The 24,593-nt window shown below is 39.5% G+C and overlaps 1 protein-coding gene across 1 annotated transcript in view; it reads left to right on the forward strand.

The window, feature by feature from the left end:
• Col12a1 (collagen type XII alpha 1 chain) overlaps positions 1 to 24,593 on the forward strand; it is a 114,988-nt gene that overhangs the window by 10,783 nt on the left and 79,612 nt on the right. The window contains exons 4-14 of the mRNA XM_055602521.1: positions 1,082 to 1,225; positions 2,040 to 2,099; positions 3,817 to 4,080; positions 4,244 to 4,408; positions 5,220 to 5,393; positions 5,929 to 6,219; positions 6,615 to 7,217; positions 8,697 to 8,969; positions 11,520 to 11,792; positions 12,597 to 12,869; positions 21,873 to 22,145. Of these exons, the coding sequence (XP_055458496.1) occupies positions 1,082 to 1,225; positions 2,040 to 2,099; positions 3,817 to 4,080; positions 4,244 to 4,408; positions 5,220 to 5,393; positions 5,929 to 6,219; positions 6,615 to 7,217; positions 8,697 to 8,969; positions 11,520 to 11,792; positions 12,597 to 12,869; positions 21,873 to 22,145 (2,793 nt within the window). The remainder of the gene's footprint in view (positions 1 to 1,081; positions 1,226 to 2,039; positions 2,100 to 3,816; positions 4,081 to 4,243; positions 4,409 to 5,219; positions 5,394 to 5,928; positions 6,220 to 6,614; positions 7,218 to 8,696; positions 8,970 to 11,519; positions 11,793 to 12,596; positions 12,870 to 21,872; positions 22,146 to 24,593) is intronic.

Consider the following 24,593-nt stretch of genomic DNA (forward strand, 5'->3'; position numbering starts at 1 on the left):
GTGCTAACCCTGTTGCCCAAGTCTGGAGATCTGATGTCTAAAATCAGTAGGTGGAAAGGTAACCGTTTGCACTGGTAAGTGATAAGAAGTCTTCATTGGTGGGCGGTGAACATGGACATCGCCTGTGTTGCTATCACTAGAGCTGTGCTTACTTATCTCTTGGCCTTTTAGAATACCAGTGGTCTCATCAGGGAACTTTTAATAAAGTCAGTCTGGCCAAAGAACTGAAGGGGTAAAAACCTCACACTTTCTTATTTCTTTCTAAGCCCATTTGATTAATAATTTCATTTATCTAAAGAATATTCTCAAACAGCTCCAAATATTGAGAATATTGGCCTTCATTGTCCAAAACAAGCACCATAAAGATCCACTCTAATATATCCCCATGTCCTCCTGTCTCACAATGCTCTGCTTATTGCACATAGCTCACATAGAAACCAGGAACATTTCTCAGAATCTTGCTATATGTGCTCCCTTTCTTAATTATCCTTTGTGAAATATTTAATATAATTGAAGTATTCATAGTCCCCGGGACCTATCATGCTTCCTGACTGACCTGAGAGTTAAAAGAATCTAGATGGAAGTAGGCTGTCATATCTAAGTAAATACTCGGTGCATGATATTTTGAAACATGTGTTACCCAATTCAGGCAATGCAGAGGGCAATGGTACCAAATGAAGCATGGCCCACATTTGAATGTGGCTCTTCCTATCTTTCTGTTCTCTCCCAATTCAAAATTTAAATTTAAACTACCGAGTCTTTATAAAATTTCAATTATCTTCTGTTGTCATAAAATGATGATATACTTTTGGACTGATGTTCTGAAATATTCTGAAGAATTTTGAGCTTTTAAAGTTTTGAATTTGATTGTCAGATAAAAACAAGGCCGTTGCAAATATTGGTTTTCTAAAAAAAAAAAAATGCCTTATGTTTGGAAGACCGTTAAAAACAACGTTTGGAAGTCTTGAAAGAGTACATATGGTAAAAGTTTCAGTTTTGGGGTGCATTTAGACTTTTTTATAATATCTTATTCTTGGGAAAGTTTTTTGTAGAGTTTACATTTTTCTTTTTGTGTTTCCAGATGGACCTACTAAAGAATTTACCCTCGCCGCTAGTACCACTGAAACTCTGTTATCGGACCTTATCCCTGAAATACAGTACGTGGTGACCATAACTTCCTATGACGAAGTAGAAGAAAGTGTGCCGGTTATAGGCCAGCTAACAAGTAAGGGCACTTACAAACTTAAGCACTTTAACACTTCTCGGTTATTTTTGTTTTTAATTTTGAAAAGTTTTGTACATTTGTACGTATGTATTGACATCTGTATATATATTGCAAACAATTTTCATATTTAATCTCCTATTATATGGTTAACATATCAGTACCACTTTCTATGATTCTAGTTATTAGTAGTTACAAACCATTCATGCATTTTTTACTTTTAATTTTTTATTTAACTTTTATTAATTACACTTTATTCACTTTGTATCCCCCCATAAGCCCCTCTCTCCTCCCCTCCCTCCCCCTTCTTCACACATGCCCCTCCCCAAGTCCATTGATAGGGGAGGTCCTCTTCTCCTTCTTTCTGATCTTAGTCTATCAGTTCTCATCAGAAGTGGCTGCATTGTCATCTTCTGTGGCCTGGTAAGGCTGCTCCCCCCTCAGGGGAAGATGATCTAAGAGCAGGCCAATCAGATTACCATTCATGCCTTTTAACCTTGGTCTCTGGAAGTAGCAGAAATGTAAATTATTTGAAATATCGAAACTTTCAAGCAATGATGTAAAGTCTTTCTGAAATATGTTTACCATTTCATTAAAACAATTTATTCGTAAGGAAATCATTGTTTGGCATTTTGACCAGCTGGCAAGATGAAACATTTGAGAGACAATATTAAAGAACAATGTATGTGTTCTGTTTTTATGTATTTTACATATATACATACACATATATATATACTTCAATTTTAAATTGCATATGTATTTCATAGTAAAATATTGTTTTGTAATTTATTTTGTTAACAATGGACTTTTGACTCAGTTCAAACAGGTGGCCCAACAAAGCCAGGGGAGAAGAAACCTGGAAAAACTGAGATACAAAGTGAGTTCTCTGTATATTTTCGCTTGGATTTGTAGAAGTTACAGATGCACTGTAGTAGGTGTTCTAACTATAACCAAGCTTGGGTCATCTTCCTCATATTAACTGCTACAAACTTTCTCTAGAAGGAGTATAGGTAGAAGAGAGAAATGTATAACCATATCCTTGTAAACCTTGAGTTCTAAACTTCTGGCCAATATTCCTGCCTAAGACAAACTGATAGCAACACATGATACAGATAGATGGGAGAAGAAGACTGAGATGGCCTTAGTGCTAGAAGCAACTCAACTGCCATGAAATATGCTTTAAGCCTGCTTGCATATTGGGGCCCTCTCTTCTTGGCTGATGATGTCAGCTTTCCCAATCTTTCCAGTTTCTGCAGCCCATCTCTAAGAAATTGGTGACTATGTAACCAGATGAAAAGCACTTTTATTTACTCCCGGCTTTGAGGATATTAGCCTCTTTTTGTCTGACACCGCTTTGTGTGGCTTGCTAGAGTGAACTCCTAAGGAGTTTCTTGGACTTCTAATTGAGCTTCTGATTTTGCCACTTTGTAAGTTGGATTTATGACTCAGACTGATCATAAAAACATTATAAACACAAAGGCCCCTTTCTCTGGGAAATTTTCATCTAGATCACTGTTTATCATTCTCTAAAATGTCCAATAATCTAAAATGAAGTTTCTCTTATGCAGTTACATTAATATAGTCTCCAAACTATCAATATTTATTCTAAATCAAAATATTCTGCCAGATATGGGTTTTAATAGACTAAAATTGCCCTATTAAACAGCATACAAAAATTATTTAAGCATGCAACTTGAAATTGTCTTGCACAATTTTCCAGGACCTTTTCCTGCTCCTCTTTGCCAAATACTTCTTTTATTATCTATCAGTTAACTTCAAGGACAAAAACACATTCAGAAATCCACTAAATATTGCTTTGCGAATACAGATTTTCATGAAAACTGACTTGCCTCCTTGACCATGGGAGAAGGAAAGATAATGTGAGGTCATAAAAGTGCATTGCATTTTAATCACTGAAGGATGCCATATGGGAATTCGGATTTCTGAGTTAACAGTATTTCTTCCTTTTTGTTTAGTAATGGAAGTTTTAGTTGTCAAATTTGAGTACATAGATAACTAAGACAAGATATTTTGGCTACTTTGCATGGCTGCATGCATAGACTACCCCGAATATAAACTTAGATATTCGTATTGGAAAACATGGCAGTCTATTAAAATAGTTGCTCTTCTCTTCAACTCAGACGCATCTGCTTGAAGAGCACAGATTGTATTTATCTGTTGATAAATAACAAGGCTGGAGAAGACTTTGTTGACATTTGTTTTGTGTGTCTCGCAGATGTTTTATGTCTTCTTTATTTGGGGAAGAGGAAAGATAAGGTTTAGAAAAGCAGGTTGTCAGCGTGTGTACTTGGACTATGTCACATCACATGTCTAGTTATTTCTTTGCACAGAATAGCTTACATAGCAATTTAAAGGCATCCAACCCCATAAATGGATCTTGCTAAGTGCACTAAAAATGCCTTAATGTGCTTATAAGATTTTTATATTCTTTTATGTGTGTAGATGGAAAATAATGGGTCAAATACATTCTAAGGAGTAGCACGATTCAGGAACACGTTTGGAGTGTTGGCCCGTGTGTTTTTTTTCAAGATGGACTGGTTTAATCATTTAAAAATATGTGAACTATGTTTCAGAGTGCTCTGTCAGTGCCTGGACTGACTTAGTTTTTCTTGTGGATGGCTCCTGGAGTGTGGGAAGAAATAATTTCAAGTACATTTTAGACTTCATCGTTGCTCTTGTGTCTGCTTTTGACGTTGGGGAGGAGAAGACGAGGGTTGGAGTTGTTCAGTACAGCTCAGATACCAGGACTGAATTTAACTTAAATCAGCATTACCGAAGAGAAGACCTGCTTGCCGCAATTAAAAAAATACCATACAAAGGCGGCAACACGATGACAGGTAGGTTTTAGAGACTGTATCATTGTGCAAACAAACTGTCTATTTTGAAAAGAAATGAAAACATTGGCCGTATAGAAAGCACCTTTGGAATTAATCTCTCAGTCTTTAGCATTGGCAAAATGGATGCCTACAGTAAATTGAACATATTGCTTTTTCCCTTCAGGGGATGCCATTGATTACTTAGTTAAAAACACGTTCACTGAATCTGCTGGCTCAAGAGCTGGATTTCCAAAGGTGGCAATCATTATCACGGATGGCAAATCTCAGGATGAAGTGGAAGTTTCTGCACGGGAGCTTCGGAATATTGGAGTTGAGGTTTTCTCTCTGGGTAGGTGAAGTCTGGCTCGCCATTTTCTCTCTAGATCTCCTTCAGTACACTTAATGCTTAAGAAGATAAAGGTTGATTCCTCAAGGAAGGGTGCTGTCAAAAGTGCTTATTGCATTTTATAGCGTAGTATTATTCCAAGTTGTCTTTGAGTAAAAATTCTGCTTATCTGTTTCCTCGTAAAACTTTGTTAGCGTATGGATTAAGTGACCTGGTTCACGTGCTTTGCCAGCCTTCTACTTTTCAAAGAGCACTCTGCCAGTGATTCTAATAAAGATCCTCCTTGTATTATCATTAAGTGGATTTTATGGATTACATAATACTTGAAATATTCACAGGTCTCCAGCTCATTCAGCCCTTAGTAATAAAAAAATATTGTCTTTACAGATGGCAGAGACAAGTGATGGCATAGTTAGAATGGGGGCTCTTCTGTTAACTGTTTGTTTTTCTCTTTGGCTGATCACTTTGTGTGAAATTATAAAATGCTTTGTCATTGAACATTTATTTTTTATCTACCTATTTATCTGTCTATCTATCTATCTATCTATCTATCTATCTATCTATCTATCTACCGACCTACCTACCTATCATTTATCTATTTGAGCCAAAGTCTCACTAAGTAGGTCGGGCTGATCTTAAACTCACAGAAATCTTCAGGCCTCTGTCTCCCAAGTGCTAGGGGTTAAGGCATGTGCCAAAGCGCCTCTGGATTTTCACTAAAAAGAGTTAGAACATCTTCAGTTTTTCCAAGATTGAGAAATATTGCTGCACGTATGTTTCCCATTTTAACGGATCCTACCCTTTTGTTTTCAAGGCATTAAAGCTGCAGATGCAAAAGAACTCAAGCAAATCGCATCCACACCTTCCTTGAACCATGTTTTCAACGTGGCCAATTTTGATGCAATTGTGGACATTCAGAATGAGATCATTTCACAGGTGTGCTCAGGAGTTGACGAGCAGCTTGGTGAACTGGTTAGCGGAGAGGAAGGTGAGTGCTTGCTTCTTGAGAGGCATGTAGGTGCTAGAAGTTTCCGACAGTGGTTCCTGCTTCGCAGATATTCTAGAATAAAAGCATCGTCACCATGCCCTCCAGTGATTGTCCAGTTTCTGAACTCCCACCAGTGGAAGATTTGACAAAATATTTACTTTTCTGCGAAGTTCCTGTACATTTTTTTTTTTTTTGGCATGCTCATTGACTGGTGGTTCAGTCTCTGTGAGCCCCCGTGAGCCCAGATTATTTTACCCTGTAGGTCTTCTTATGGTGTTCTTGACCCTTCTAACTCCCTCTATCCATCCTAACACTCCCCGCCCCAAACTTTTCAGTATACTAACTAAAATTCCGGCTGTAAGACCTGTTGGTTTGTTCATACAGGTGGAATTAGGGAGAAAGGGCGTCACTCCACACTTTCTGATGTAGACATTGTCGATTTGAGTAAGAAGACTTGAAGGTCCAAATGTAAAAACCTGATAGAGTTGTGCTTCATTATTAATGACCTCATGCTTATCATTGCTCTTCTTTCTAGTCATCGAGCCTCCTTCAAATCTGGTTGTCACAGAACTCTCATCCAAATACGTGAGGCTGAGCTGGGATCCATCTCCCAGTGCTGTGACTGGCTATAAGATCCTCCTTACGCCAATGGCCGCCGGAAGCCGGCACCACGCTCTGAGTGTGGGGCCTCAGACGACCACGCTCAACGTCCGTGACCTCTCAGCTGACACAGAATACCAGATCAGCGTTTTCGCCATGAAGGGACTGACATCCAGTGAGCCCATTTCGGTAATGGAGAAGACTCAGCCCATGAAAGTCCAAGTGGGTGAGTTAGACATTTTACTGCTGGGGTTGGAGCCCGACGTGACCGTCTAATAGTTTAAAGCTCATTTTAAAGATGGTATTTGCAATAGTTTTCTTTTCCATTATTATTTTTTTCCCCTGTGGGGTCTTCCTGGAAGTGGCATAGACTGGCTGGCTAGGCCCTGGACCTGCCTGTCTCCAGGCTCCAGCAGCGCCTTCATCGCAGGTGCACTTGGTTCTTAGGTAGGCACTGACTATCCAAACTCATGCTTGCTCAGGAAGCATTTTACCCGCCGAGCCACCTCTCCGGGCCTGTAGCAGTTTTTACAAAGAAAGTGAGATATCTACATCTTAATTTTATTATGCTTTAATTTTATCTGTTTATGTTGAATGGGTTTATTTTTGGTCTCTTCACAGAATGTTCACGTGGTGTGGATATAAAAGCCGATATCGTGTTTTTGGTCGATGGTTCCTACAGCATCGGGATTGCAAACTTCGTTAAAGTTAGAGCCTTTTTGGAAGTTCTTGCCAAAAGTTTTGAGATCTCACCCAACAGGGTGCAGATAAGCCTTGTCCAGTACAGCAGAGACCCTCACACTGAGTTCACCCTGAAGGAATTCAACAGAGTTGAAGATATAATCAAAGCAATAAACAACTTCCCCTACAGGGGGGGATCCACGAACACAGGCAAAGCTATGACTTACGTCAGAGAGAAAATATTTGTGCCCAACAAAGGCTCCAGAAGCAACGTACCGAAGGTGATGATCCTCATCACGGATGGGAAGTCGTCAGATGCTTTCAGGGACCCTGCTATAAAACTCAGGAACTCGGACGTGGAGATCTTTGCGGTCGGCGTAAAGGATGCGGTTCGCTCAGAATTGGAAGCCATTGCCTCTCCTCCTGCCGAGACCCACGTGTTCACCGTGGAGGACTTTGACGCCTTTCAAAGGATATCGTTCGAACTTACACAGTCTATCTGTCTTAGAATTGAGCAAGAGTTGGCAGCTATAAAGAAGAAAGGTTGGTAGAGCCTCTGAATTCTAAAACTGTGGGTAGGGTTCTTCTTTGATTTATTCGGTCCAAGGCAACTTCCCACTGCTATTGAAAACTATCGAACTTAGTATGCTGGGTGTGATAGATAACTTTCATATGTGTCATTTTTTTTTGCATACCGTTTCATTATTGGTGAAAAAAAAATGCTTACCCCAAGTGAGATTTCTTCTCTAGATTCTCAAGGAAGTCTAGGACCCAGCTTCATCACAGTTTTTCATCATAGCCATTTAACTACTTACTGAATTTCTACTGTGTGTATATATATATATATATATATATATATATATATATATATATACACACACACATACAGATCTGGGTCCTTTGAGCCCAAAGCAACTAAAACAGTCTAGGACCTTTGAATTCTTTTCCTGTGTTCTTTCCTTGGTTGTTTTTGAGCATGATAGCTCACATCTGGAATTCTCTATTCTTTCTTTCGATCTGCCTAAATTCTTCTTTCCAGTGTTCAGGTAAAAGTATCAAACCCTTTTCTAAACACTCCTTAATTTTCTAGTATATGTCACTTTTACACGGTTTTTTTTTTTTTTTTTTTTTTTGTTTTTGTTACTAACTTTACACTTTCCTATCTCTTCTATTTGCATATCCCCTAGGGACAATGTGCCTTATGCTCATCTCTTCTTATGATCAGTTTAATGCATGCTTAGCTTAGCTTAATAAGTCTACTTAAAGACATTCTTTTGTATATGTGTACGTGTGTATGCACACATATTTATGTATGCGAGATGATGGACAAGCACATGTCGTGTGTGTGTGTGTGTTTGTGTGTGTGTGTGTGTGTGTGTGTCAGAGGCCTCTGGGGTTGTCCTTGACTTCCACCTTGTTTGAGACAGTCTTTTGTTGCTCTCTCTCTGCTGTGACCTCAAGCTGAGCTCTGTCACCTCCAAGCCCCTCCTCTTGCTGTAGAAATACTGTGATTATAGAGGGACGCCACTGCACCCCGCTCTGGATTTGGCAGAATCAACTCAGTTCCTCATACTTGCATGACAAATGTTGGCCGCACTGAGGCACCTTCCCAGCTATGATAATTATTCATTTGCCAGAAAATTCCTTAGCTTTACTTTGAAATATCCGTCTACCTGTCACTAAGGGAAAACTGTTATGGCTCATTTAAAATCTTCTACTGTCTAAATATACACTTGTGGGGGAATGTTCTATTAATGCTTTGTCTTGAGAAGCTCAGCATTCAAGTTCATTTTAATTAATTACTTCCTTTAAGTAATATGATGACTGTTGTGGATAGTTAAGTAAAACTATCAGGACTTCCTATTAAAAGGGAGGCCTTCTATTAGAGGTCGCGTGCATTGGTCTCAGTGGTTCTGCTCCTGAATGAACATCAACCATTTCAGAAGCACAGAGTTGAGCGGTCTATTTTCATTCCATAGAGCTAAAAATTTAAATTATTTCTTTTCCCCCCTCTTTAAACAGCATATGTACCACCGAAGGATCTGCGTTTTTCTCAGGTAACTGCTAATAGTTTCAAAGCTGAATGGTCTCCTGCTGGAGAAAATGTTTTTTCATATCACGTCACATACAAGGACGTTACTGGGGATGATGAGGTCACAGTGGTGGAGCCAGCCTCGAGCACCAATGTTGTCCTCAGCAACCTGAAGCCAGAGACCCTGTACTTGGTGAATGTGACTGCAGAGTATGAAGATGGCTTCAGTGTTCCCTTATCTGGAGAGGAGACCACAGCTGAAGGTATGGTAGGGATTATCCCATGTTTTTTCCAAACCTTGTAATTAATTAGAAAGCAAAATTATAGCATGAACAAACCACCTGAAAAATAAAAAAAAGCATTTTCCAGCCATTTCAGCCATTTTTTGGTGCACATTTTAATTGAAGTATATTGACCTTTTACGGCCATCACCACCACCATCCATGTGCAGAAGGTGCCAAATGTGTCAGAGTTTTTTTTTTTTTTTTGTTTTTTTGTTTTTTTTTTTATTGAGTCAGGGTCTCACTATGCAGCCCTGGGTTACCTTAACTTGCTATGTAAACCAGGTTGGCCCTGGACGCATGGAGGTCTGCCTACCTCTGACTCCTGAGTGCCTTGGTTGAAGGCTTGTGCCAGTATGCTTGGGCAGAATTTCATTTTTTTTTAAAGGCAAGTATTATCTTATTGTATGAATGCATCATGCTCTGTATATTCATCTATTCAGGTTGGTTCCACTTTTGGCTATTATGAATAATGGTGCTGGGACATGAGCAAATTAATTCTACGACTATTTTGAGATGTGCCCTTTTTACTGATTAGAGCTGAATACCTTTTGGCATAATTACTCTCATTTGACATTTAATATGACTAAAAAAACCCTTAAGACTAGTCCACTACTCTTAACATGGAAACAGTGAAATTACAAGAGATGTAGATTCTCTTCCCTGTTTTGACTGGGTGCAAGGGAAAGAACCCAGAAGGCCATCATAAGAATTGAAGATGTATAAAGAAATACTTGCTAGCGGATACACTTTGTGTACCTTATTGACAAAATTAGGGAATTTTTGTCTCCAAAACATTTTCTAAAGATGAATGATATTTTTCTTTTGTATACGATATAGTTCTGGCTACAGGCCAACTGAAGTACCTAATCCATCTTTTAAAAAATTATGGTTGTATAACTTATATATTCATACTTGAGATATTTTTGACTTTTTGTTGATTGCTTACAAGGCCTACTGCAGCTCAAGAAAAAACTTGAGTCTGAAAGCTTTTGGACATTGGGCTACCACAGAAGAGATGGATGCCTGACAGATCTACTGTGAAATTGTGGCAGCTAAAGTTTCTTTTGTAAATAGACAAGTTTTAACATTTAACACCTTAGTTAAGCTGGTGTTTTTTGATCTCTTACTAGATGCCATATGCTATACTAAATGTCTTTCATGGATTATCTTATTCAGGCACTTTAATAGTCTAATAAGTAGTAATGTTTAACTGCTGCTCAATCTGTGGCTCAAATTATACAGCCATGAAGCTTCGGAGCTGGAATTCACAGCCATTAGTCATTAAGCTTCATTTGTTTTGACTAATTTGGTCTTTTTTCTTGACGTAATGAATCATGGACAAAGTTTGCCAACTGCTTTTTTCGTTCCTTCCTTCTTTCCTTTCTCGTCTTTCCTTTTCTTTCTTTCTTTCTTTCCTTCCTTCCTTCCTTCCTTCCTTCCTTCCTTCCTTCCTTCTTTCCTTCCTTCCTTTCATCCCTCCTTCCTTCTTTTCTTCCTGTCTTTGTTCTTCCTCCCTCCCTTCCTTCCCATTTCCTTTCCTTTCTTTCTTGTGTGTGTGTATGTTAAGGTCTCACGTTTTAGGTTGGCCTCCCTGGAACTGGCTATACTAAGTTGGCCTTTAATCAACAAAAATTGAACTGCCTCTACTCTCTGAGTGCTAGGATTAAAGTATACATTGCCACACCCAAAATATTTTTTTAATGGATTCATTTTCTTTTCCTTTTTTTTCCTGTCTGAAGTGATCTATGGGTGTGTTACATTTTTATTTAAAATTTTTTTTATTCATTTTAATTTTTTGTGTTTGGGCGTTTTCCTGCATGCATGTCTGAACACCATGTGTGTGTAGTGCCCCTAGAGGCTGAAAGAGTGTGTCCGATAACCTTAAATCTGGAGCAGCAGGTGGTTGTGATCTGTAGTGAGGGTGGCGGGAACCGATCTGGGTCCTCTGGAAGAGCAGCCATACTTTCAACACTGAGCCATCTCTTCAGCCCCATGATAGGTTGAAATTTTAAATAAACTTCAAATTCTGTTTGTCATTTGCATTCCACTGCAGCTTCACCCTGGTGAACCGAGAACATGATGTCTTAATTTCACCTTTATTGAATGTGGACAGTCTTCCTTCTTGAGCGTGTTTCCCAAACATAAAGTCCACTGTTCCCATCTGGGCCCCTAACCTGAAAATTTCATTGAAAGACCTTAAGTGTGTGTTAGCCACATTGCAATTCAACTTCGAGATTTATATTTAGTGATATTCATTAAGTGCTTGTCACATACTTCTCTCTCATATATGTAGCCTAGATTTTCCTCTATGTTAAATGACCATACAGATAAGAAACTACTTGCCTATTGTTTCAGAATGTATTTAAGGTCTGGCTAAATGATGTTATAACCAGCGTGCTTACAAACAGAACTGGTCAGGGAATTCAGTTAGAAAAAAAAAAATGTTCCAATTAACGTTCAAAAGCCAGTTTTTGTACTCGCGTAAAATCAGCTGGCTTTAAAAAAAATTATGGTATTTTTAAATTTCAGTAAAAGGAGCACCACGAAACCTGAAGGTGACAGACGAGACTACGGACAGTTTTAAAATTACCTGGTCTCAAGCTCCAGGGAGAGTCTTAAGGTATCGAATTATATACAGACCAGTTTCTGGTGGAGAAAGCAAAGAAGTTAGCACTCCAGCCAATCAGAGGAGGAAAACACTGGAGAACCTGACGCCAGACACAAAATATGAAATATCTGTAATTCCTGAATATTCCTCGGGACCTGGCTCTCCACTGACAGGAAATGCAGCCACTGAAGAAGGTAGAGGAAATATACTGGTCGCATGGAAATAATATACAGTTCCTTGTTCCACTTGTAGGAAAGATGTAGGGAAAATATATTTTTTATTTTTTTAATATTAGTTATAGTTTATTGACATTGTATCCCAGCTGAAGCCCCCTCCCTCATTCCCTCCCAATCCCACCCTCCCTCTCTCATCTCCTCTGTGCCCCTCTCTAAGTCCACTTATGGGGAAGGACCTCCTCCTTTTTCATCTGACCCTGGTTTATCAGGTATCTTCAGGACTGGCGCAAAGTCCTCCTCTGTGGCCTAGCAAGGCTGTTCCTCCATCAGGGTGGGGGATGGGGCCAAAGAACCAGCCATTGAGTTCATGTCAGAAATAGTTAGGGAAAATATTTTATGTGGAAGATTCTGATGACAGATTTTACACAAAAGTCAATTTTCCCCCTTTGAGACAGAATGCTTGTATGTAGCCCAGGCTATCCTCAAATTTACTATTTTCCTATCTTACCCTCCTAAGCGTTGAGATTGCAGGAGTGTGCTACTATTTCATAGAAGCCAGGAGTCTGGCTTCTATGAAAGATTTTAATTTGTGTAAATACAGAACATGTTTGCTCATTGTTCACTATTGTGTAGGACCCTTCTTAACACTGCTAATATTTTATTAGCTAGGCAGTGGTTTATATTGCCATAGAGTCGTTGCATAGGAAGCAAATTTTATATAACATGCTTATGAAAAAAATGAGTGTTTTCTAGTCTTTTTTTTTTTTTTTTTTTTTTTTTTGCTAAATAATGCCTTTTGGTTCTGCCGTTTTTGTAATGAAGTTAGAGGGAATCCAAGAGACCTAAGAGTTTCTGACGCGACGACGTCAACGCTGAAGTTGTCTTGGAGTGCGGCACCAGGAAAAGTGAAGCAGTACCTTGTCGCGTACAGCCCAGCAGCAGGAGGGGAAACTCAGGAGGCCACCGTGAGCGGAGACACAACCAACATGGTGTTGAGGAGACTGAAGGAAGGGACACAGTACGACATATCCGTGACAGCCTTGTACGCATCTGGGGCCGGTGAAGCTCTTTCTGGAAAAGGAACAACACTTGAAGGTAATTAATGTGCCGCGTTCTGGTAGAGACGGAGCATGGGTGTGATTTTTTTTCAAGAAGCTGGAAATGTTTTTAAAGAATGAAATCTGGACCATGGGGTCCAGAGTGCGTGTTAAAAGTGAAGGCTCTAAAACAGCCCGTTATATTGCAAAATAGCGCAAGCCACTTTGAAAGGCCATGGGTTGCTGTAATGAATAGAGTGAGCAACGTTGAAGGGAATGGATCTTGGGAAGCATATAAATTCGGGGAACCTTCAGAGGCCTCGGGATCATGCCTGGCTCAATTCCCCAGGTTTCTATGGGAGCCATTCTCTGATTTTACTCATCTTTTTCATAAAACGTTCACAAGTGGTTAACGAATATGAGGTTACACTATAGGCTCTTCAGATTATGTCATTTTAAATCATATTTTCCACTGCTTATGTGAAATGATTGTTAGAGAATGTTCATATTAATTATAACTTGAGAGAAAACAAACAAACAAACAAACAAACAAACAAAACCCAGTGGAGTTGGGCAAAGTACCCAATGTCAGTTGCATCCAGGAGACTAGAGGAGTGTTGGTGATGTAACCATTAGCAACAAGGCTTGCGGAAGAGGGTTTGGATTTTAAATAAAGTTTTGGAAACAAACGGGAAAAGGTTAAATCATCATAATCAAGAGTTTAATTCCAATAATAAATAAAACCCATCCTGAGCAGAGGTCTTAAATAAAATATTGAATGCCAGTGTGTAAAGTACTGGTAACCAGAAGAGCATTGCCATGCAACTTATCTATGTGACCTTGAAATGTCCTCCCCCCATCTCAGTTTGCCTCTACACAGAGGAATGGTCCTCCTCTTTTCTTCCTAGGGTTGCTATGGAGCCCGAATGGGAGAAGGTTGGTGAGACCTTTTCGGAGCCATAAAATACCATATATAAAATAACAGTAATTTTAGCATTGATGCCTAAAAATTAAAGCTTTAGTAGTGCAAAGATATTGATTGGCTGGAAATAAGAGGCAGACATGGAAATTACCTTAACCATGAAGTAGGACCAGGCAATAGAAGCTCTGTGTCATCGAAAGAGCTTGAGAAGTATGTTCTCCCCTGACCTTTCGATGTTCTCTTCTTCACATGGTTTGCATGGGTTTCCAGCATAGATATTCAGAGGATATTTTTAAAAGTACAAACTTGGAAAATTTATTGTTTACAGAATAGGTATAGATTTTATTTCTTAAAATTTCTTCCATATAAAGAGACTCTAGGAAATAGTACTTTTCATTTGGCTGCCCCGTTTGGCCTCTGGTACTCTAATCTACATTTTAGAAATACATTCATACTCAGCCAAAACTTTCTTCATTAACTTTAGTTTTTATCATGTATTTATGTTTATATTCGTATGGACTCCTGCTTTGCATACTGAAGACTTTTCCCTCCCATCTCCTTATTACTTCTGTTCTCTCTCTGGTCTACATAATTCTCTTTTACATTCATGTCCTTTGGTTTTGTCTTGTGATCTACTGAGATTCTCCAGGGCTATCAGTGAGACTGTGGGTTTGGAGCTATCTATTGGCGCTGTGTGGATTAGTAGAGTGTATACTGAAGACAGTGCCTCCCCTTTCCTCAGAATCTGTCATTAGCCAAGAGTTCAGAGGCTCCCCCACTCCCTGATTGGTGTTGACAGGGCCAGCCTTGTGTGGACTAGTGCAGGTAAGCTGATGTTTACAATAGCTGTGTCTAGTCTAGAAAGCATTTCGTTGCCCAATCACTCACTTTTCTTGATTTTAAAAATTAAAGTATCTTCACCAAGAATAATGTATTAGAAATCTCACATAGCAAAGTGTACATCCTAGCTTCCAGAAAGCCATATTTTTGGTCTTTGATTTTTTTTTTTTTAGTCAAATGGGTATAGTACCGTTGTTTATAAGTTATAACTTTATACAAATGGCATAGCACAATTTCCAAATTGTCTGCACGTGTGAGTATTAAAGCACATACATCTTCATGTATTTGACCAGAAATTGTTTCTGAGGAAGATGGACAGGAAGTAAAGTAAATTCAAAAAAGATCAAAGACTTCTTTATATTAGAGACCTTGGCCTACTATGAAGATCACAAAAGTGCTATCTCTCTGTTTTATGAACATATTTACTCCAATTGCATTATGTAGTAAACCTGATGAGTCTGTGGAAGTGTGGTTGTGGCTAAATTAAAATAATAGATTTTTTTTTGCCCCTGCTTATTCCATTTCGTTTTATTATACCAACTCAGCCAAATTCACATACCATATACAGGAATAGGATATGATGGTGAATGTGGGGAGTGGAAAGCCCAGGGTAGAGCCAGGCAAATGCTTTTGAGGGCTGCTGTTTTTCTAATCTGGTTTTCTCCTGGGAGAGGAGGTGGTAAGAGCAGACCTTGAAGGAATGCTTCTCCTATCCAGGGCCTGGAGTCGACCAGCAAGAGCTCTCTGTAGGTTGAAAAATTTGCAGATTACCTTGAGAACACGTGGCTTTCAATTCAAAGAACAAAAGTCCTGCATTTCCCTTTTTAGAATACTTTGCATGGTCTACAACCATCCCTAACCTTCATTTGTTGTTTGTTTCCCAGTACCTTTTCTTTTTGAAATGAAGCCGATGATCTGAAAATTCCCCGTCTCTGGAAGAGAGATTTATTAGCATTGGCACTAGGGAAGTTCATGGTTGGCTTAGGACTGTTGTGTGATAGAATCACAAAGGCAGAGTTTATTGCTATTTCAGATCCAAACTTCAGAGGAATCTGAGCAGAAGCCATTAAGTTTGATTTATATGGTCCCTAACCCCCGTTGTTGTCATCAGGGTAGAGAGGCTTAATGTAATTACTAAAAACCCTGCTGTGCATGCAAATGTACTTTGAGTCTGGGTAGAAACCTTCTTAGTCACTGTTGGGACTTGACAGGGAGGGGAACCTATTTGACAAATCTAATTGAAGAATGCTTAGCCTTGATTCAGAGATTCACCAAAAGTGAATGGAAATATCAGTCTGACAATAAGACAGTTCTGTTTTTGAATTTTGAGTGCTTTCTGGCTATGGAAACCATGCCTTTTTAGAATTTTCTTTGTTTTAGTTGCTGTAGCAACCTGCCAGTGCCTGAGACATGAATGGCTTCCTACAGATCAAACCAAGTTGACTCAGCTGACATTTTGTTACAGTGAGGTTTTCAGCACAGGGCAGGGATTCTGCCTTATGTATAGCAACATGGGCTTCTCCAAGGTGGATTAAACAAGGCTTCTTTGTTTTCTTAGATTTACTGCTGTCCCATAATTTAAAAAAATCATACATTGAGGAATAAGCACTCTGACGTCACCGGAGAACTTTATCATGATCATGGAATGCTAATTCAGTTTCCTTTTTTTGTGGCTTAATTGCCCGCCAGAGAAATAAAGCTAAGTCAGACTTGGAGAGACAATAATTAGGGAAGAAAGATCTCTAGTCATGCAGTTCTGAAGCAGAACTGCAATTTAGTTGTTAGGTTTTTACAAATTGCTTCTTCCTTTAAGTGGCTGAGTTGTCGACAGTGAACTCTGTCCTCTGGAATGGTGGCTCTGGTTCTGTTTCCACATGAATGTTATCCAGGAGCAGGTCTTCTGTAGTCTTCTGTGGAAAGTTGGATGACTTTTGAGCTGAGCTCTAACGGAAAAGACAAATTGATTTAGAGGAGCATTTACATTACGTTTTAAATTGAACTTCTATTTCTGAACGTGCTGTGTGAAGTCCAGTGAAGGCTGGCTGGAACAATCTATAAGGTGAAACACAGCTTCATTACAGGGTGATTCATTCTTCAGTTATCATCATTGGCTAATTTATATTTTAATTATGTTTGAATTGGATGCTAATTTCCTTTTTGGAAGGCAAATGGAAAAGAGCTAAGGAAACATAGGAAAGTTACTTAAATGAGACATTGGTTCTCTGGCATGGCATGTGGAAAACATTGTATAATTCAACTCTTTGTGGATGCTCAGATCATGAGAAATACACCTGTCTGCACCACTTCCACTGCAGCAGCAATGAGACGATGCAAGCAGACATGAGAAAAAAAATGCATTTAAATATATATGTATATCTACAAACATGATTTAGTCAGAACAGAAATGCTGAACACCAAACTTGTTTTTAAGAATGTCCCTAATTTGTTTTTGAAACAATTTCATAAGTGTACACAATGTATGTTAACCAGATCTATCCTTAACTGCCCCTGGACACTCCACTTCTCACCCTGAACACATCATCCTCCTACTTTCATTATCTCATTAAAAAAATATAACCTGCTGGAGTCCAAGTAGTGCTACTTGAATGCATACGGGCCTGGGGCTATTGGCCTGAGCCTAGACGCTCTGCCAATGGTCAACACTCTTCTCCCAGTAGCCAATAACAACTAACAGCTCCTCAGCTGGGGTTGGGGCCTCACGAACTCCTCCTCTTTCCGTGTTGAAATATCAACTGGCTTGATTTTGTGCAAGTTGTGCAGGAAGCTGTAGCTGTGAGGTCATGAGTGCAATGGTCATGCCATGTTCAGAAGACGATGTTTCCCAGCATTCCCCACTTCCCCCTCTTACGTTCTCTCTACCGCTCTTCTGCAGCGTTCACTAAGCCTTGAGTGTTAGCATGCTCTATTTAGGACCAAGTACTCAAAAGTCACTTATTCTCAGCTCTTTGACTGGATACTAAGGTTTCAAAATCTGCTTGAGCTTTACACCTTTAAGCTTAGGACAGAACTTGCACTTCCTTGCCTGTACAAATCTGATTGGCCTGCTCTTTGATCACCTCCCCCTGAGAGGGGAGCAGCCTTACCAGGCCACAGAAGATGACAATGCAGCCACTTCTGATGAGAACTGATAGTCTAAGATCAGAAAGAAGGAGAGGAAGACCTCCCCTAACAGTGGACTTGGGGAGGGGCATGCATGCAGAAAGGGGAGGAAGGGTGGGGTCGGGAGGGGAGGAGGGAGGGGCTTATGGGGGATACAAAATGAATAAAGTGTAAGTAATAACAATAATATAAAAAAGAACTAAAAAAAAAAGATACCTGATAAAACAGGGTCAGATGAAAGGGGAGGAGGTCCTCCCCTCTCAGTGGACTTGGAAAGGGGCAGGGAGGAGACCAGGGAGGGAGTGTGGGGTTGGGGAGGGAATAAGGAAGCGGGATACAGCTGGGACACAGAGTTAACAAAATGTAACTAATAAGAAAAATAAAATTAAAAAGAAAAGAAGAGTGTATGGGGACACCAGCGGGACGGAGTGGAAGGGGAAAGCAGTGACTCTAGGAAGACACACTTGAAACACAGCAATAACTTCAACTGCAGAGACAGACGAAACATAGAAAAACACAGTTCAGAGCAGGAGAAAGCAGGCACTATGAGAGTAAACATTACTGACGAACATTCCCCTAGGAAACCTGAGCAAGCCTCAGAATCATAAAACAAACATCTGAGGAAATCACGGGGGCGGGGTAGGGAGCAACCAGCACAATATTGTGGATCTCTGCACACAAGGTAGTGATGAAGAAATGAAGCCTGTTTTTATTTTGCTCACTGCCCCAGTTATTGTGCCTGGAGTGGGCTCTGACTTCCTGCTCTCCTTTTCTCCGCTCTCTCCTTTTATATATTCTAAAAATGGACCCCTGCTTAAGCCTATCTAACCAAACTAAAATAGTTTCCGGTAGTTACTGATAGCTGAACCTTCCTTGAGGCAGAAACTATAAATATATTAAACAAGCAAATGCCTGCCTACATGGCACTTTGACTAAACCCCATAAGAGTGTTGTTCAAAGTGTTGTTGAGCAGCATTTTCTTTTAAGAGAGGACAGGGCAGAGAGAAGAAAGGAAGACACCCAGCACCACGTTTTATGAACTGGAAAGCATGTGGTGATAGGCTAAGCCAGCCTTCCAGTTCTCCGAGGACCAGTCTTCAAGTGACTTGGATTTGATGTGCCTGGAAATATAACCATACAATAGAGGAATTACCAAGCGGTCTCAGAGATCATCCTCATGACCCACATTTTGACCAGTTTTGCTTTATTTTACTTTATTTTCGAGGAGCTGTCATTCCAGACAAAAGCAAGCGTGAAGGTTCACTACCACTCTGTCTATCTCGTGAAGAAACAGCTCTGTAGGTCTCAGAGGGGAGCAGAAAGGAACCAGGAAGATTGGCGGGGAGTAGAAGGAGAGTGGGCCACTGTGTGGAGGGAAGATATGAGTTAAGATCCATGGAGGACTGAATCACAGTGCAAATCGAAAAGATTTTTAGGAACGGTTAGTGTTTAGATGGTCTCATGTGGTCTGATTCGAGCAGAGCTGAGCTTTGCCTTGCAAAGCACTTCTATGTACCTAGTCATGTCCAGTCTAGACGTTTTGTTGCCAAGGCATTAGGCAGTGACATAGCTTGCTGGTGGCCCACTCAGCTGGTTGCACACTTGACCTCAAGCTAAACCACATGCCAGCCTGCATCCTGCCTGTTTTCATCACAGTTTCCTCGTAGTTTCTTCAGATTTTGGTAATCTAACATTTGACCCAACCAAGATCCCATTTAAAAACAAACAAACAAACAATAAAAAACCTTCATAGGTTGTAGGTCTGCTAAAATATTCTCCCCATGGATCTATCTTTTTCTCAAAAAAGATCCACATGTTACAAAGTATCTTCTATTTCTTTATAATGCATAGCCACCTACTTTGGAGACAAGGTAATGCTCGAAAACCCTATATACCTAACGTTGAGAAATAGTTTTTCCACTTAGACTGATAGAAAAAAAAACAAAACAAAACACAACAGTTTGAAGTATTTGTCACTTGGCTTCTCCTTTCTTTGGGGTCTGAACTTTGTCTTTCATGAGGAACATGGTAACATGGGTGTCTGTAATGATGTTCATCCACGTCAGTCAGGAACTCTGACTTACAGGCTCAAATCTCCTCTGAGGTTACTCAAGTCATTGTTGGCGTGCCTTTAATGAGAATGCGAATATTTTTTTAGTTGCTATTTCATTTGTGTCTTTAAAAGGGCTTTGGCGAATTAATTTCAGGAAATTAATGTACTTGACAAAGTATTGTGATTTTGCTAGTTATTTGTTCTAGCTTTACAGGTCTTTTGAGTGTTAAAATAGCTGGTTAAACCCTTGGGAAGACATGTCTAGTGATCTGGGATCTTTTTGTTTTCAGCTCAGAAACATTTTTGCATCAGTCACAATTCTCTTCCTGTTATTTTTCTCATAGTGAAATAATTTGCTTGTGTTTGTGAGACTGTTGCTTGTTGTCATGGAAACAAACAATGCCATAAGTTCAGCGCTGTAGACTGAAGGGAGAAAAACAGACCAAAAAGCATAGTCCTTAGGAAAAGTAGAAGTTGATGATGACCCTTATGGAAGAAAATTCCCATATTTGAAGTTAAATTTTTGTATGTTTGGAGAATATCATTAACACATTAACTAGCTTATTTAAATTCAAAGTCACTATCAAGTGAGTTCATTTCCCAGTAGCCTTTGTGCCTGCAGGCTAAGGAATTCAAAAGCAAACACACATGTGGAAAAATGATCTATAATAAGCAAAGAAAAAGTGTATTGCAGACTTGAAACTTAACAGAGTTGTGTGAAATCAGTCACCAAAACAAGTAGAAAACAATGAACAACCAAACCAAGCTTAGAAGCTAGTAATTTGAAGTTGACTTGCTTCTGTAAGTAAAGAAAATATAGAGGTTATTCCCATACAAGTAGCAAATGCTTCTGTAAGAGGCTTTTAGCCTTTTAGTGCTGAGAGAAAAAAGTCACTATGTTCTTGAAAATAAGTGTTCTTGGTTTCAGTGAAATATGCAGCTAATTTCCTTCCAGAGATGAGATGTCCTGTCTGGTTTCAAAGTTATTTATAATGGAATAAGAACTTTCCGTTAGGATCTGGTAGGCATTCCAGCTTCTCTTTTATTTATCTTTCCCTCTAAGCTCTACCATGTTTGAGGAGAGTATGCACTGACTTTTGTGGTGGTTTTTGTTAATCATTATCTTTATTTTCTGGTTGATGCTTAACTGTTTATGAGTAGGTCTGAAATGTTCATTCCACTCTGCATTAAGGAAGCAACAGCTTTCAGAAATCTAGTATGTGAACTATCATTTACACGGATGTAAAACAATTATAGGCATAATGGATGCTGAGGAGGCAGATAGTTTTATATTTATGTCACAATGTGGCTTAAACCCTAGTAAAATCAGCCAATACAAAGTGACCAGTGTATTTATATTACATTTAAACTGTGGAAAGTGAGGGTTTTATTAGAAATCATCTGTGCCTATTATTAAGTTGAGGTCTCTACATTTTTATTTAGTGATATATGTAATATATTATTAAATATATTAGCTTTGATTAGCAAGAATAAGTGGTGTGCTCTATTTTGATGACTAATACCTTTAAGTTTTCCAGAGTATTGGTGACTTTTAGTTTCACTGAAGTTAAGGTATGCTGAAAGTTTGTATTTGTACTCTTTTGAACTGAATATGCAAGTAAAAGTCAGTTTAGAAAGCAATTTTGGGAGTTAAGGATTGCAAGTGGTGTACGAGTGTTGTAGTTACTGTAATTCATATAATGAAACTAAGACTATTAAAATTAGATAGAAAGGAAAAGAACCCAGGTAATGACAAGGAGGCCTCTGTGAACAGTGGGCTGTGTCCTAAAGCATGCTGAAGTGTGATAAAATATTGACATTCAGACATATTTTCCCCTTTGGAAAGAATTTAAAAGCGTGTATTTCTTCAAAGTAGGATTTTGGTCTTGGCCTAGAGGACCCTGCAATACAAATGAGCACATGGGCAAGGCTGATAGTTAGGAATCATGCAGCTTGGAGTTTTCTTCCTCTGATTTGCTCCATTGATTAAAAGCAGCCCCAAAGCTCCGGAAGAATGATCAATTTTTGATAGGCTGAATTTGGGTCCAGTAGATTAGGATGTCTACCAGGATGAGTGAATACTCAGTTGATATTCAAAAAGTGTGCTCCTTTAATCTCTATTCCAGAACGTGGTTCACCTCAGGATCTAGTCACTAAAGACATCACGAACACGTCGATCGGGGCCTATTGGACATCTGCTCCAGGGATGGTTCGAGGGTACAGGGTCTCCTGGAAGTCGCTTTATGATGACATTGAGGCTGGAGAGAAAAATCTTCCTGGAGATGCAATTCATACTATGATAGAGAACCTGCAGCCAGAGACCAAGTACAAAATTTCAGTGTTTGCAACTTACAGCAGCGGAGAAGGAGAGCCTGTGACAGGAGAGGCCACAACTGAATGTAGGTAACATCCCAGGTGTGTTGGGGTGCACGTTGGTGCTATCTAATGATTAATCAGCCCAAGTGACATGCCGTTTAAGCACTGTTTTTTTTTTTTTTTCTTCTTCATTTGGTAATGAGGAGTGAACATTAACAATGTTTAAGGAGTGTGGTTTAATTTCAAACTAGGTTCAGATATGGAAAATAATAACATATTTGGACAATTCTGAATTCTTCCCAGCCCCATGTATTTGTCCCTTTTATTTCTTGGTAAAGAGATCAGCTAGCTAGGACACTCAACTAGTGAAAACAGAGCTCCCATGTAGACTAAGAACTTAGGAGGATTTGTGGTTGCATAATCTTGGTCAAGTGCCTTAGCTTTCAAGTGTCAGTTTCCTAATCTGTGGAATACAGATGATAAATTTCTTCTCTTGTAGTGCCATGAGGATTAAATGAAATGACAGTAGACAGAGCACTAGGTACAGTGCCTAGCCACTTAAGGATGTCAGAGAACGCTGAGTTTATGCTTTTCACGTGAGGGTAATCAGAGATTCGTTACCCTTCCCCCGTTGTCGTTGCTAAGATTAACTCAAAAACCCACTCAACATTCTGTGGCTTGGGTTGACTTCTGTTTTATTCTAGTGGATAATTATGAACTATCTTTCATTTCTCATCTCATGGCCGGGGAAAGAGGCATCAAGACTTCTTAGTTCTCCTTTCTAGTTTTTTGAGTGGCAGCGTGTATATTCAGTAATTTCAACAAGTGTACTCCTTTGTTGGGTGTGTGAATAATGGAGAGAGCTGTGTGTATATGCTGGCAGGGAAGGATGGACACCTGGTACATATTGGTGCTTCTTGATCACTATTTTTTATTTTTATGTTTTGAGGCAGTGTTTCACTCTGTAGCCTTTGCTGCCTTGGATTATTATGTAAGATCACACTAGCTTCAAATTCAGAGAGCTGCCTGCCTCTGCCTCCTGAGTGCTGCGATTAAATGCTCGTCCCATAATATCCAGCCTCACTTTGTTCATTTCTGCTGTGACATGAACAGTGTTCTAGGCAAGGAAACTGGAAGGACTGGGTATGGGAGGAATGTACTCAATTCACATTATATTTCATATAACGACATCCTTAAATAACCATGTAGCATGTACAATGCACAGGTGCAACAAAAAGCTAAATAGGAACACTCCCTCCTCCCCCCCAAAAGCAAAGACTATTTAAACCTCACCAAACAAAAACCAAACCAAATAAAACAACAGCAATGACAGAATGAAGTAACAGCAAACATCTGTTAGTCACGGACATTTCTAAATATTTAGAGGAAAACTTTAAAAAGAAAAACTTCTTTTTTTTTTTTCATTTCGGAAAATCACACAGTTTTTTTGTATATGCTTCCAAGGGAATGTGTAGAAGTGTGTCCAGCATCACTTTCCACTGAAAATCAAGGACATGGCATATGAATATTGATGCCATGAAAATTATGAATTAGGACTAAAATATCCATTGTCCCTTCTCATAATGGCTGGTTCAGTAATGACATGGGGTGTGTCTAAAAGTACACTGTGAGTTTTTAAAACATGAAGAGAACTCACGGAATGTAAGCCTGTCACAGCATTTTGTAGTATGTGATATACCTATTCATGATATGAGAAACACTGACTTTTAGTTATGAGAAACCAACAAGCTTTTTTTCCCCACATGGGACAAATTCTTTTTTTTTAATTTTTAATTTTTATTAATTACAGTTTATTCACTTTGTATCCCAGCAGTAGCCCCTTCCCCATCCCCTCGCAATCCCACCCTTTCTCCATCTTCTTCTCTTATGCCCCTCCCCCAGTCCAATGATAGGGGAGGTCCTCCTCCCCTTCCATCTGACCCTAGTCTATCAGGTCTCATCAGGACTGGCTTCTTTGTCTTCCTCTGTGGCTTGGTAAGGCTGCTCCCCCTTCAGATGGAGGTGATCAAAGAGCCAGCCCATGAATTCATGTCAGAGACCGTCCCTATTCCTATTATTGGGGAACCCTCTTGGACACTGAGCTGCCGTGGGCTACTTCTGTGCAGGGGTTCTAGGTTATCTCCATGAATGGTCCTTGTTTGGAGTATCAGTCTCAGAAAAGGTTCCTGTGCTCACATTTTTTGGTTCTGTTGCTCCCCTTGTGGAGCTCCTGTTCCCTCTAGGTCTTTCTATCTCCCCCTTCTTTCATAAGATTCCCTGCCCTCTGCCCAAAGTTTTTTTCTCTTCATAAAATATTATTTCCCAGTTGGGCTCTTTGGCACACTCCTGTGATCCCAGCACTCAGTGAGGCAGAGGCAGGCAGATCTCTTTGAGTTCAAGGCCAGACTGGTCTAAAAAGTAAGTCCAGAACAGCCAAGGCTACAAAGAGAAACCCTGTCTCAAAAAACCAATATATGTATGTATGTATGTATATATATATATATATATATATATATATATATATATATATA

The sequence above is a fragment of the Psammomys obesus genome, unplaced genomic scaffold (genome assembly GCF_907164565.1).
Source record: "Psammomys obesus unplaced genomic scaffold, mPsaObe1.curated_primary_1811, whole genome shotgun sequence".
Taxonomy (NCBI): Eukaryota; Metazoa; Chordata; class Mammalia; order Rodentia; family Muridae; genus Psammomys; species Psammomys obesus.